The sequence below is a fragment of the Thalassophryne amazonica genome, chromosome 7 (genome assembly GCF_902500255.1).
Source record: "Thalassophryne amazonica chromosome 7, fThaAma1.1, whole genome shotgun sequence".
In the NCBI taxonomy this organism is placed as follows: domain Eukaryota; kingdom Metazoa; phylum Chordata; class Actinopteri; order Batrachoidiformes; family Batrachoididae; genus Thalassophryne; species Thalassophryne amazonica.
The window spans coordinates 37,799,779-37,814,983 of NC_047109.1; the positions used below are offsets into that span (position 1 = coordinate 37,799,779).

Consider the following 15,205-nt stretch of genomic DNA (forward strand, 5'->3'; position numbering starts at 1 on the left):
GCCTGCTCCCACATGGAACATTTTATGTTCACTCTGTGCATGTTTTCCACGCTAATCACATTAGCTAAAAATAAAGGCTGTTTAGAATTTTTATCAAAGTGGTTCAGTGGTTTTCTGACAGATCACGGGCATTACAGTACTTCTGCCTGTGTAAAGTGTAATTAATACATAAAAACTATGAAAACATACACATATAATTAAAGTGTCTCAATTTACACACACGCAAACACATGCACAGACTTCAGGCACACTGGAAAATATTTCTTTTCAACTATTGCATCAATGTGAGTGCTCGGCTACGTACATATGAGCGTTAAGTTCTTCATTCTGTGCAATTATTTCAGCAACAAGCAAGATAATCACATGAATCGCATATATGTATATGTATATGGTTAAGGCTTGGAATCTTCTCTGTCAGACAGTATCATTAGTTTTCCACTTTCCCTTTCCACGCTTTTACGCCAATGCCGGACAAATTTTTGCATGCCATTGGTGAAGAAATTAGGTGTCTCCTCTTTGCACCAGCGGTGCACAGCTGCTTGTACCTCTGCATCATGAGTGTAACTGTGTCCCATCAGGTCTTCTTTCAGCTTAAGAAAAGCAAAAGCCAGAGGGCACGAGCTCTGGACTGTAGTGTAGGGAGGGTGTGGTTAGATTTCATTTGTTGCAGTGCCTCCTGTGTTTGTCAACTTGTGTGTGGACGAGTATTATCATGCTGAAGAACTGAGTCTTTTGCACAGCTGTTCTGAAGTGTCCACTTATTGTTCAGAGTTGACAGTGTTGCTGTGTTCCACAAATTCTGTGAGGACTATGCCACTGTGGTGGATTAGTGGTTAGCACTGTTGCAAGAAGATAATGGGTTCGATTCCCACCTGTGGCCTTTCTGTGTGGAGTTTACGTGTTCTCCCCATGTTTGCGTTGGTTCTCTCCAGGTGCTCCGGTTTCCTCCCACATCCAGAGACATGGAGGTTAGATAGATTGGAAACTTTAAATTGTCTGTAGCTGTGCGTGCGGGTGTGAATGTGTTTGTTTGTCTATATGTGGCCCTGCGACAGACTGGCATCCTGCGCTCGATGACTGCTTGTATAGGCTCCAGCCCCCTGCAATCCTTAAATGGAGTAAGTGGTTGAAGATGAGTGAGTGAGTGTGAGTATGCCATTGCACCTGCAATTGATGCTGTGAACCTGTGGCTGTTATTGGGCGCCTCCTCCAGGCTCGGTCATTGGGGCAGCGCTGTGAGGGCGAGCGCTACAGTTCCCCCTGCATAAGCCCTCGCAATAAAATGATGGCTCATTTATTATTTTCATTTAATTTCATCCCATATTTTTAAGGCCTTGTCTGAAACTGAACTTTCCCTGTACAATCTTTTTCTTTGTCATTTTCAAATGTAATGAAATATTTCTGTTCTCACAGATTCAGTGAAACTACTTGAAAATGCTGCAGTACATATGCCATGTGTGGTGCTGTAACGTGTTCACAAAAAAAATGGAGAAGAAGATGTGGAGCAAGTTACTAACTTAGCAACTATTCAGACCCTCCGGCGTCTTTTTTTTCCAAAAAATTGGTGACTTTTTGTGGTGTGATTGAAGACTGTGATGTGAAAGCACTAGGCATGTAAATCTCCTCACTGACAACGATGTGATACGCACCTCGATACACTACCAGTGATACGATACATGTAGCGATACATGACAATGCTGATGATAAGATGCAATACGATTCACCCCTGGTCCCAATTTTATGTGATTTGATATGTATTTGATAGCGATTCAGTTCCTCACAATCAGTGATGCCGGTAACGCGTTACTCTAATCTGACCACTTTTTTTAGTAACGAGTAATCTAACGCGTTAATCTTTCCAAATCAGTAATCAGATTAAAGTACTTCTCCATGTCACTGTGCGTTACTATTATTTTTCTTGTGGGTCGATAGCAGCATTAAACTTGGTCTGTGGGCAGGAGGTCAGGGTTCGACTGAACTGCCCACTTTAAGCGAGCTGTGAGCTTTTCGTCCACGTTTTTTTGCAGCTGCTCGACTCGTCCTCACCTCTTAAAGCGCGGTGATCAGCACACCTGCACTGAGCTTTACAAAGACATTTTTATACTTTTTTCCCTCCTTTATTTAGAATTCTGAGCTGAGCCGCTCTGTATCTGTTTGTTAAAAACAGCTGATCCTCTGCGACGCGTCAACAACTAACACTATTTTCCACTCAAATGCACCTAAACTCTCTTTCTGAGAACCACATGATGTGAAAAACGCAATAAAACTTTCTTACCTGTAATCTAGTTATGTTTTCTGCATAACTAAATGTTATCCATTCTTTGTGCTCAAACGCCAAAGCAGGGGCGAATCCAGATGGAATGGGGGCGTGGGACAAGGATGTCCCCCTCCTCACAACACCCTAGATTAAAGGTCCAGTTTTGAAGCCGTTTTTTTACTACAACTACTAATACTACTTAAATAATACTAATTTCGACAAGTAAAATGTTTAGAGAGAATTTAATGTTAGAAAATGTCTAGAATTTAATAGTTACATTTATAAACAGTTTGAAATTGCAAGTTTTACTGTACAGTGCTGTCAACAGTTAAATATGAGGTCAAGAAAGAGGTCTTTATTTTACTTTTGATAAACAAGTATTTGTTTCATTGAAGTCAAGAAAGGGTGACTATAAAGTGAGTTTTGGCAAAACAGGTATCCATTGTCATGTTGAGGTGGGTTGTTGTCCAGCAGCTGGGGAAAGTAACTAAAAAGTAACTAGTAATCTAACTTAGTTACTTTTACAATTGAGTAATCAGTAAAGTAACTAAGTTACTTTTTCAAGGAGTAATCAGTAATCAGTAATTGGATTACTTTTTCAAAGTAACTGTGGCAACACTGCTCACAATGCGACACAATGGGATTTGGTGCAATATAATTAGGGATGGGTATTGATAAGATTTTATCAATATTGATGCCATTACCGATTCTGCTTATCGATGTGATTCTTTATTGATTCCCTTATCAATACCTCTTGGAATTTCTGGTGTACTAAAAGTAAGCTTTACAGGTTTTGTATGTCAACAACATTTTATTGAGTCTTAAAGTAAATAAATATGAAATTGTTCACTGGATCCTTGATCTCTGGAGATAAATAAAAATCAACAAAATCTGTACATGGTCACTGGATCCTTGATGTACATGATGGATCCTTGATCTCTGGATAAAAATAGAAATAAAATCTGTAGTTCTTGTCTAAAGCATTTCCTTTCAGATATTAATGGGACAAATGTAATTCCATAGACCCTGAGCTGAGCTCTTGCAGCCGCCTGCACGTCAACATCAATGTAATTCATAAAGAACGGACGACATCTCATTTGGGGGAAAAAAACGATTTTGGTCAGTTGTACTTTATTGTTTGTATTATACTGTTTGGAAAGAGTTGTCATTTGACTTAAAACGGCGATTTGCTCTGAAGTTACTAACTGTGACCTAAAACTGCACGGCTCTTTGGAGCTGTGCACTTAATCCCACAAAACAGAGGATATTATTATTATTATTATTATTATTATTATTAATTCTATTACCTGTTGGACAACTTCAGTTCATGCACTGGCTGGTGCTCACGCCAGAGAACCATCGTGTAAAACTCCGGTGTGGAATGGAGGATGACTCTCGTTTCTTGCCCGCAACAAGACAAGAGTCCCATTTCGTCACGTCAATCCACACAAAGGTGACTCACAGTTGACATCTTTAAATGGCTTTGCGAAGTGTCAATGAAGAAACTGCGGACTTGCCACTTCTGAAAACCAGCGAAGCAGAGAACCAGCGAACAGTGGGTTGCAGCGCTGCTTCATTGCTTCAGCTTCGAGCAGACCAGCTGTAGTCTGCAGTCAACTTTGAGAAATTATCATTTACTCGATAAACACCCTCATGGCCGCTCCGGTGTCCTGAACTGAAGGACCGATAAGGGGATCGTTAAGCAAAAAGGCTATTGATGTCAGTGGACTGAATCATTTCTTACACATACTTTAAAGAAACTGGTTTTCAATCACACAACCCTACTTCCAACGCTTGTTGTGGTTCTCGCAGACCTGCATGTTTGGTGTAGTACAAATGTGCTTTCTGGCTTCCTTCTGTGGTGCATTCAATGTGCCTCACAAAAAATGGATGGAAGCAGGCAGCGAGCAAGCATCACACTGTTTCACCTGTCAACTGAATCAATTAGGGATGCACCGATTGATACCACTTTTGTCCAGACGGAGTACAAGTACGAGTACATACAATTTGGTACAGAGTACCAATACGAATACTTAATGATAGAATTACAGTTTTATGGATACTTTTAAAACGTGTTTGTATGCATCAGTTGTTCCTTACTTTTTGACTGCAACAGTTTACAAGTGTCAATAGCTTTGTTTTTATTTACGAACATTTCACTTAAATCATGTAACATCACTTTTGACTATCAACAAATTGTCCTTTAACATTAATTGTGTATTTCCTAACAAACATGACATTGCCAGACATCTCACTGAACTGTAACCTGTGGACTTCAGCACTACAAAATATACAACACCAGGAACAGAACTAAACTGTCCATCAATAACTTTTGTCTATGCTGAAAGCCTTTTTTTAAAAATGTGAGGGGCAGATTCTTTTTGATAAAAAGAAGCTTCTCTGTGTTATCGGCTTTGAGCCTGTTTCTGTTTTTAATCTACAATGTGTGACACTGAGCTAAACAGCCTTTCACTCTACACACTATTTTTTATTTTTATTTTTAATTAAATACGTACTGGTAACATACACTTGAGGTTGTCGTCAGGATTCCTTTACATTTTTCAACAGTTTGAAAATTCTGACGAAACGCCAGCTACAGGAACGAAGCTGGACGATGGTTAAACAATGTCTCAGAAAGTCAACGTAAGTCGAAATTTCTTGTTTCTTTTTGGCTTCGGTGTCCTTCGCAGTGCCATGTAACCGGGACTTTTAATTGCAGTTAAAATCTGTTTGGTGAAGCAATAGTTACTAAGCAAAATATTTTTCTTGAGCTTTAACTTTGATGTCTTGCTTGCTGTTGAAATAACTGCATTGGAGACAGAACTTTTCAGCCACCCTTTGTGTACACAGTTGTTTAGCTGCAACATTTCTGTCATTGCATGTTCTGACAATTCCTTGTGGTGGTTTAGTTTTATTATCTTATGATCACCCCACTCAGTTTGCTTCCTATAATCCAAAAAATGCTGAGGGAGATTCTCCGTACTGTGGCGGCCAATGTGCTTGTCATAGGATGGGTCTTGACCTTACTTACTCTTGTCATGCTTTTTGAGGTTTTTGTGAACATTGTGAACTTTTGATTTGACACTGCATACATAAATTTAATTATGTTTTGGTGTATAGTCGCTGGGAAAAATACTACTCATGTTGGACTATGTACTGCACCAATAACATTTATGTTGTTGTGTCTGTAGGAAGCACAAAGTATCCGTTGGGTGCAACTGGTGCCAAAGCAAAATCATTTCACACTGAAGCAAATACTTACAACGGGTTCCCAGTGACGGAGCAGGTGAGGCTAAGTGAGTCGCCTTCTCGCAAAATACCGGAAGGCGGAACAATTTTCACTGTCGGCGCAACTGGAGGGGGAGGGAGAGAGGGAGAGAGAAGAGAGAGAGACTGGATCAAAATTACGCCACAAAGACGAAGCCAAATGAAGAATGCGAGCACACAAAGAAGGAACAAGTGAAAAGTGACACAGTGGCAGGAGAAGTCTTTAACAGCTGTTTCCATGGCAACCAGCAGACATCATGACAGTTGAGACACCTGTTATCATAAGTCGCCCACTGCTCCAGCAGCTGCTGTACTACACTTACTCCTATAACCGAGCAATCGGAAGGTAAATCCTTTGTGACAGTCGTTGATTACGGCCAGATGTCTGGCGGCAGGAATTACACAAGTGTTAAATATGAATCATTTCAGTTGACAACAAACAGTATACCGCTGGCAAATTGCATAAGAGATGTAACAGCAATGGTAAATATTTGATATGACTGTGGAACATTTATCAAGAACGTGAGGAGAAAATAAATTCATGAGCTGCTCTTTGTTTGTCTTGGCGTACAGTTACAGTGAGGATGCACTGAGATCTGATGACTTCACATCATCTGTGGTGGCTGTTTGCTTTGGTTGGTTTCAGCTGATATGCTGTCACTCAAACATCGTGCAGACCGACAAAGTGCACTCACACCACCTGAGACGGCTGAGCTCAGATCGAAGTGAAAGAAGATGATATTTGTGTTTGGTCTGAAAGCAAAATGGTGCACTGAGGATTGTGTGGTGTTAGATATCACATGAAGTTAAAGTTATAAAAATCCAGTGGGTTTGTGTTAACCATTGGTCCATGTGTCTGCAGTTGACAAGACGAATTCTACCTTCTCATTCAGATCAGCATGTGCTGAAGTGGTCTCATGTTGAATATTTCAGGAATTGTCCACCAAATTTTGTAAATTCTACAAAAAACTGTCCAGTTTTGAAAGTATAAATTCTGAATTATTGCAAAAGAACATATCTTGAAATATCTGTCACAGTCCTCTACCACATTTAATAGTGAAAGTAAAAACAGCAACAACATCATCAACCTTCAATATGTGTCCTCATAGAGTGGGTAAGGTCTAGCCCAACCTTTCTCAGACTGGTCCCCGGTGTTGCCGACCGAACGGTTCCCCCCCTTAAAATCAGTTCACCCTGCCTTCACTGCGCATGCATCATTTTGGAGCATCAGCAGCGATTCACTGACTATCTACTTGTTTCTGCTTCAAACTTCACTCCAGTCATCATCTGTCTCTGTGACAGATATAGTAGTGTTCAGAATAATAGTAGTGCTATGTGACTAAAAAGATTAATCCAGGTTTTGAGTATATTTCTTATTGTTACATGGGAAACAAGGTACCAGTAGATTCAGTAGATTCTCACAAATCCAACAAGACCAAGCATTCATGATATGCACACTCTTAAGGCTATGAAATTGGGCTATAAGTTAAAAAAAAGTAGAAAAGGGGGTGTTCACAATAATAGTAGCATCTGCTGTTGACGCTACAAACTCAAAACCTTTATGTTCAAACTGCTTTTTTAGCAATCCTGTGAATCACTAAAGTAGTATTTAGTTGTATAACCACAGTTTTTCATGATTTCGTCACATCTGTGAGGCATTAATTTTGTTGGTTTGGAACCAAGATTTTGCTGGTTTACTAGTGTGCTTGGGGTCATTGTCTAGTTGAAACACCCATTTCAAGGGCATGTCCTCTTCAGCATAAGACAACATGACCTCTTCAAGTATTTTGACATATCCAAACTGATCCATGATACCTGGTATGCGATATATAGGCCCAACACCATAGTAGGAGAAACATGCCCATATCATGATGCTTGCACCACCATGCTTCACTGTCTTCACTGTGAACTGTGGCTTGAATTCAGAGTTTGTGGGTCATCTCACAAACTATCTGTGGCCCTTGGACCCAAAGAGAACAATTTTACTCTCATCAGTCCACAAAATATTCCTCCATTTCTCTTTAGGCCAGTTGATGTGTTCTTTGGCCAATTGTAACCTCTTCTGCACATGTCTTTTATTTAACAGAGGGACTTTACGGGGGATTCTTGCAGATAAATTAGCTTCACGCAGGCGTCTTCTAACTGTCACAGCACTTACAGGTAACTCCAGACTGTCTTTGATCATCCTGGAACTGATCAGTGGATGAGCCTTTGCCATTCTGGTTATTCTTCTATCCATTTTGATGGTTGTTTTCCATTTTCTTCCACGCGTCTCTGTTTTTTTTTTTGTTTTTTTTTGTCCATTTTAAAGCATTGGAGATCATTGTAGATGAACAGCCTATAATTTTTTGCACCTGCGTATAAGTTTTCTCCTCTCCAATCAACTTTTTAATCAAACTACGCTGTTCTTCTGAACAATGTCTTGAACGTCCCATTTTCCTCAGGCTTTCAAAGAGAAAAGCATGTTTAACAGGTGCTGGCTTCATCCTTAAATAGGGGACACCTGATTCACACCTGTTTGTTCCACAAAATCGACGAACTCACTGACTGAATGCCACACTACTATTATTGTGAACACCCCCTTTTCTACTTTTCTTACTAATAGCCCAATTTCATAGCCTTAAGAGTGTACATATCATGAATGCTTGGTCTTGTTGGATTTGTGAGAATCTGCTGAATCTACTGGTACCTTGTTTCCCATGTAACAATAAGGAATATACTCAAAACCTGGATTAATCATTTTAGTCACATAGCACTACTATTATTCTGAACATTACTATATCTGAAGCTTTTGTACAACAATCATTTCCACATAAACTCAGCATTATTTGATTATAAAAGACAGGGCAGCGATCAGAGCGCCACAGCAGCATGTCTGAGTCTGACTCTCTGAGTCTGACTCTCTACACTCAAAGTGATCAAAGGGAATAATCCATTGTACACTCCACTTATCTTTGATGGCCGTGACCCTTGACATGTAAATTTGGTGAATGATAACTGAATTTTCTCATTTTTCCTTGTGGACACATGCAGAAGAAATCTAAGTACTTTCTCACCTGCCTAATTGTAAGCAAAATATCAAATGGCAAAGAACTATTTAGGTGTAAAACAAACAATCAATGTTGTCCATTCATGTAATGGAAAGAATAATCTTACCATTGCTTCTGGTTTTTCAGATTTTTCTAAACCCACTTATTAAATGCTCCCACTGGTCATATTTGAAAGTGTGAACAAACAATCTATATGACTGCATTGACTGGAGGAGTTGTTGCTTAAAGGGGATAATAGATTACAATCTGATTGGTTTGTTTGATGTTATATTAGAAATCAATCAATCAATCAACTTTTTTCTTGTATAGCGCCAAATCACAACAAACAGTTGCCCCAAGGCGCTCCACATTGCAAGGCAAGGCCATACAATAATTATGAAACACAGTCTACGTCTAAAGCAACATAACCAAGGGATGGTCCAGGGTCACCCGATCCAGCCCTAACTATAAGCCTTAGCGAAAAGGAAAGTTTTAAGCCTAATCTTAAAAGTAGAGAGGGTATCTGTCTCCCTGATCTGAATTGGGAGCTGGTTCCACAGGAGAGGAGCCTGAAAGCTGAAGGCTCTGCCTCCCATTCTACTCTTACAAACCCTAGGAACTACAAGTAAGCCCGTAGTCTGAGAGCGAAGCGCTCTAATGGGGTAATATGGTACTACGAGGTCCCTAAGATAAGATGGGACCTGATTATTCAAAACCTTATAAGTAAGAAGAAGAATTTTAAATTCTATTCTAGCATTAACAGGAAGCCAATGAAGGGAGGCCAACACGGGTGAGATATGCTCTCTCCTGCTAGTCCCCGTCAGTACTCTAGCTGCAGCATTCTGAACCAACTGAAGGCTTTTTAGGGAACTTTTAGGACAACCTGATAATAATGAATTACAATAGTCCAGCCTAGAGGAAATAAATGCATGAATTAGTTTTTCAGCATCACTCTGAGACAAGACCTTTCTGATTTTAGAGATATTGCGTAAATGCAAAAAGGCAGTCCTACATATTTGTTTAATATGCGCTTTGAATGACATATCCTGATCAAAAATAACTCCAAGATTTCTCACAGTATTACTAGAGATCAGGGAAATGCCATCCAGAGTAACGATCTGGTTAGACACCATGCTTCTAAGATTTGTGGGGCCAAGTACAATAACTTCAGTTTTATCTGAGTTTAAAAGCAGGAAATTAGAGGTCATCCATGTCTTTATGTCTGTAAGACAATCCTGCAGTTTAGCTAATTGGTGCGTATCCTCTGGCTTCATGGATAGATAAAGCTGGGTATCATCTGCGTAACAATGAAAATTTAAGCAATACCGTCTAATAATACTGCCCAAGGGAAGCATGTATAAAGTGAATAAAATTGGTCCTAGCACAGAACCTTGTGGAACTCCATAATTAACTTTAGTCTGTGAAGAAGATTCCCCATTTACATGAACAAACTGTAATCTATTAGATAAATATGATTCAAACCACCGCAGCGCAATGCCTTTAATACCTATGACATGCTCTAATCTCTGTAATAAAATTTTATGGTCAACAGTATCAAAAGCAGCACTGAGGTCCAACAGAACAAGCACAGAGATAAGTCCACTGTCCGAAGCCATAAGAAGATCATTTGTAACCTTCACTAATGCTGTTTCTGTACTATGATGAATTCTAAAACCTGACTGAAACTCTTCAAATAGACCATTCCTCTGCAGGTGATCAGTTAGCTGTTTTACAACTACCCTCTCAAGAATCTTTGAGAGAAAAGGAAGGTTGGAGATTGGCCTATAATTAGCTAAGATAGCTGGGTCAAGTGATGGCTTTTTAAGTAATGGTTTAATTACTGCCACCTTAAAGGCCTGTGGTACATAACCAACTAACAAAGATAGATTGATCATATTTAAGATTAAAGCATTAAATAATGGTAGGACTTCCTTGAGCAGCCTGGCAGGAATGGGGTCTAATAAGCATGTTGATGGTTTGGATGAAGTAACTAATGAAAATAACTCAGACAGAACAATCGGAGAGAAAGAGTCTAACCAAATACCGGCATCACTGAAAGCAGCCAAAGATAACGATACATCTTTGGGATGGTTATGAGTAATTTTTTCTCTAATAGTCAAAATTTTGTTAGCAAAGAAAGTCATGAAGTCATTACTAGTTAAAGTTAATGGAATACTCAGCTCAATAGAGCTCTGACTCTTTGTCAGCCTGGCTACAGTGCTGAAAAGAAACCTGGGGTTGTTCTTATTTTCTTCAATTAGTGATGAGTAGAAAGATGTCCTAGCTTCACGAAGGGCTTTCTTATAGAGCAACAAACTCTTTTTCCAGGCTAAGTGAAGATCTTCTAAATTAGTGAGACGCCATTTCCTCTCCAACTTACGGGTTATCTGCTTTAAGCTACAAGTTTGTGAGTTATACCACGGAGTCAGACACTTCTGATTTAAAGCTCTCTTTTTCAGAGGAGCTACAGCATCCAAAGTTGTCTTCAATGAGGATGTAAAACTATTGACAAGATACTCTAACTCCCTTACAGAGTTTAGGTAGCTACTCTGCTCTGTGTTGGTATATGACATTAGAGAACATAAAGAAGGAATCATATCCTTAAACCTAGTTACAGCGCTTTCTGAAAGACTTCTAGTGTAATGAAACTTATTCCCCACTGCAGGGTAGTCCATCAGGGTAAATGTAAATGTTATTAAAAAATGATCAGACAAAAGGGAGTTTTCAGGGAATACTGTTAAGTCTTCTATTTCCATACCATAAGTCAGAACAAGATCTAAAATATGATTAAAGTGGTGGGTGGACTCATTTACTTTTGAGCAAAGCCGATAGAGTCTAATAATAGATTAAATGCAGTGTTGAGGCTGTCATTCTCAGCATCTGTGTGGATGTTAAAATCGCCCACTATAATTATCTTATCTGAGCTAAGCACTAAGTCAGACAAAAGGTCTGAAAATTCACAGAGAAACTCACAGTAACGACCAGGTGGACGATAGATAATAACAAATAAAACTGGTTTTTGGGACTTCCAATTTGGATGGACAAGACTAAGAGACAAGCTTTCAAATGAATTAAAGCTCTGTCTAGGTTTTTGATTAATTAATAAGCTGGAATGGAAGATTGCTGCTAATCCTCCGCCCCGGCCCGTGCTACGAGCATTCTGACAGTTAGTGTGACTCGGGGGTGTTGACTCATTTAAACTAACATATTCATCCTGCTGTAACCAAGTTTCTGTTAGGCAGAATAAATCAATACGTTGATCAATTATTATATCATTTACCAACAGGGACTTAGAAGAAAGAGGCCTAATGTTTAATAGACCACATTTAACTGTTTTAGTCTGTGGTGCAATTGAAGGTGCTATATTATTTTTTCTTTTTGAATTTTATGCTTAAATAGATTTTTGCTAGTTATTGGTGGTCTGGGAGCAGGCACCGTCTCTACGGGGATGGGGTAATAGGGGGATGGCAGGGGGAGAGAAGCTGCAGAGAGGTGTATAAGACCACAGCTCTGCCTCCTGGTCCCAACGCTAGACAGTCACAGTTTGGAGGATCCCAAAAAATTGGCCAGATTTCTAGAAATGAGAGCTGCTCCCTCTAAAGTGGGATGGATGCCGTCTCTCCTAACAAGACCAGGTTTTCCCCAGAAGCTTTGCCAATTATCAATGAAGCCCACCTCATTTTTTGGACACCACTCAGACAGCCAGCAATTCAAGGAGAACATGCGAGAACATGGAGAAACAAACATGTAACTGATTGAATCCAACCCTTTGGCATCCTGCTCTGCAGTTTGTGTTCAGATTTCATGCCACATAAATACCCATGCATTTCCACTATGTGTTATAAACCGTGTGCCATAGATAAACAAGATAGGTCCTAAAGGATTGACATGTTTAAATCCTAATGTGAACAGCAAGATAACTACAATTAAAGAGCAACAACACGTTTGCTTGCTTGTTTATATGTACAGGCTGCACCAAATGAATCAATTCCAGGTTTGCCAGAACATTCAGACTGAATGATCCTTTCTCTTCATCTGGATTTACATATTAATCAACATGCAAAATATAATCCTACACCTAAAACAGTTATTCATATTTCTGTGAATTTCAGCCACAGGCCTACTGCCATGTCAAGTAATTACTGAAAGTCTAATGATTCTCATTTGTGTGTTCTGAATATAGTTGGGTTTTTTTTTTTTTTTTTTTTGCTTTTGTTTTGTTTTTTGCTTTTTTGAAGGACTTACACTGCATACAGAAGCTATTTACAGCGCTTCACTTTTTCCACATTTTGTTATGTTATAGTCTTATTCTGAAATTTATGAAATTCATTTTTTCTACACATAATGACAATGTTACAAATCATTTTGAGATTTTTGCAAATTTATTAAAAAAACAAAAAAACAAAAAACTAAGACATAAGTAGTCACAGCCTTGCAATGAAGCTCAAAACTGAGCTCAGGTGCATCCTGTTTCGACTGAACATCCTTGAGATGTTTCTACAGCTTAATTGGAGTCCACCTGGGATAAATTCAGTTAACTGGACATGATTTGGAAAGGCTCACACCTGTCTACATATAAGGTCCCACAGGGTACAGAAACATTTCGGCTGCTTTGAAGGTCCGAATGAGCACAGTGGCCTCCATCATCCATAAATGAAACAGGTTCAGATCCACCAGGACTCTTCTAAGCTGACCGCCCTCAAAACTGAGCGATTGGGGAGAAGGGAGGTGACCAAGAACACTGTCAGAGCTCCAGAATTCCTCTGCGGAGAGAGGAGAAACTTCCAGAAGGACAACCACCTCTGCACCAATCCTCTGCACCAAGCCTGTATGGTCGAGTGGCCAGACAAAGCCACTCCTTTGTAAAAGACACATGGCAGCCCAGCTGGAGTTTGCCAAAAGACACCTGAAGGACTCTGAGACCATGAGAAACAAACTTCTCTGGTCTGATAAGACAAACATTGAACTCTTTGGCTTCACGTTTGGAGGAAACCAGGCACCATCCCTACAGTGAAGCATGGTGGTGCAGCATCATGCTGTGGGGATGTTTTTCAGCGGCAGGAACTGGGAGACTAGTCAGGATTGAGGAAAGATTAATGTAGCAATGTGCTGAGACATCCTGGATGAAACCTGCTCCAGAGCGCTCTTGACGTCAGACTGGGGTGATGGTTCATCTTTCAGCAGGACAATGACCCTAAACACACAGCCAAGATATCAAAGGAGTGACTTCAGGACAACTCTGTGAATGTCCTTGAGTGGCCCAGCCAGAGCCCACACCTGAATCTGACTGAACATCTCTGGAGAGATCTGAAATGGCTGTGCAGTGACGCTCCACATCATCATGATGAAGGTTGAGAGGTGCTACAAAGAGGAATGGACCAACTGCCCAAAGACAGGTGCGCCAAGCTAGTGACATCATATTCAAGAAGACTTGAGGCTGTAGGTGCTGCCAAATGTGCCTCACAAAGTATTGAGCAAAGGGTGCGAACACTTATGTAAATGTGACTTCTTAGTTTTTCATTTTGTCATTATGAGGTGTTATCAGTAGAATTTTGAGGGAAAAATTAATTTGCTCCATTTTTGCAATAAGGCTGTCAGATAAAATGTGGAAAAAGTGAAGTGCTGTGAATATTTATGGATGGACAGTAAGACTTTGCCTTAATCTTTGCTGCTTTGATCTTGTGATATTTTCAGCTGCAGCATCAACAATTATTACTGCTGTAACTGACTGGTAAGCTGACTAAAGGTTTAGGAAATGTCATCTTTAATTTAAAACATGACATGATTGGAGTCACAGTAAGGAGACAGTAATGATAACACTGAAACACTATTAAAAATATGGTTGGTAACATAAGCAGTGGATTATATATTTTAGAGATTTTAAATGCTGTGCACAGTGTTTCATAGAGAACCATCTTCATGCTTTGAAACATGATGAGATCTAATTAATGAAAGAAAATGCAACAAGATAGGTCTACCAGAAATTGTCATACTGTGTTCATAATGTATGAAATTTTGCTGAAACATCCCTCAGAGATTTTGGTCTCTGGTGGTCTCTGATGAGGCTTACCTCATCCCACACATCCTTATCATCAGCCAGTTCCTCTAACTCTTCCCAGGTGATCCTGGGAAATATAAACCCTCCAGAGTGTCCTAGCTCTTCCCAGGGGTCTCCTCAATTTCAATTCAATTTCAATTTATTTCATTTTTATAGCACCAAATCACAACAAAGTTGCCTCAAGGCGCTTCACACAAGTAAGGTCTAACCTTACCAACCCCCACAGCAAGCAGACAGGTGACAGTGGTAAGGAAAACTCCCTCTGATGATTTGAGGAAGAAACCTCAAGCAGACCGACACAATTTACAAAATAATTTACAAAACAAATACACAGGAAATTTTGCCAATTCACAGGACGGGAGGGTTGCAGAAGTAGACACCACACCCATCTATGGATGGAGCCACACCTCAAACAGAGAGAAAAAAAAACAGAATCAGGCATCAGAAAGACCACAAATACAGTATAATTTGACAGCATTAATCAACAAGAAAAACAAAAGAAATACTAATGGAATTGCCGGCCACTAGCTGTAAGCTCCACTAAAAGACCCAGATTTTAGATAAAGTTGAGGCCGCGGCCCACTCTGTTTCCTA

The 15,205-nt window shown here is 39.8% G+C and overlaps 1 protein-coding gene across 1 annotated transcript in view; it reads right to left on the reverse strand.

Annotated features, from left to right (window-relative positions):
* The window catches only part of cadm4 (cell adhesion molecule 4), a 365,953-nt gene that overhangs the window by 201,604 nt on the left and 149,144 nt on the right, over positions 1 to 15,205 (reverse strand). Inside the window, 1 exon segment of the mRNA XM_034174031.1 lies at positions 5,520 to 5,610. Within this exon segment, the coding sequence (XP_034029922.1) occupies positions 5,520 to 5,610 (91 nt within the window).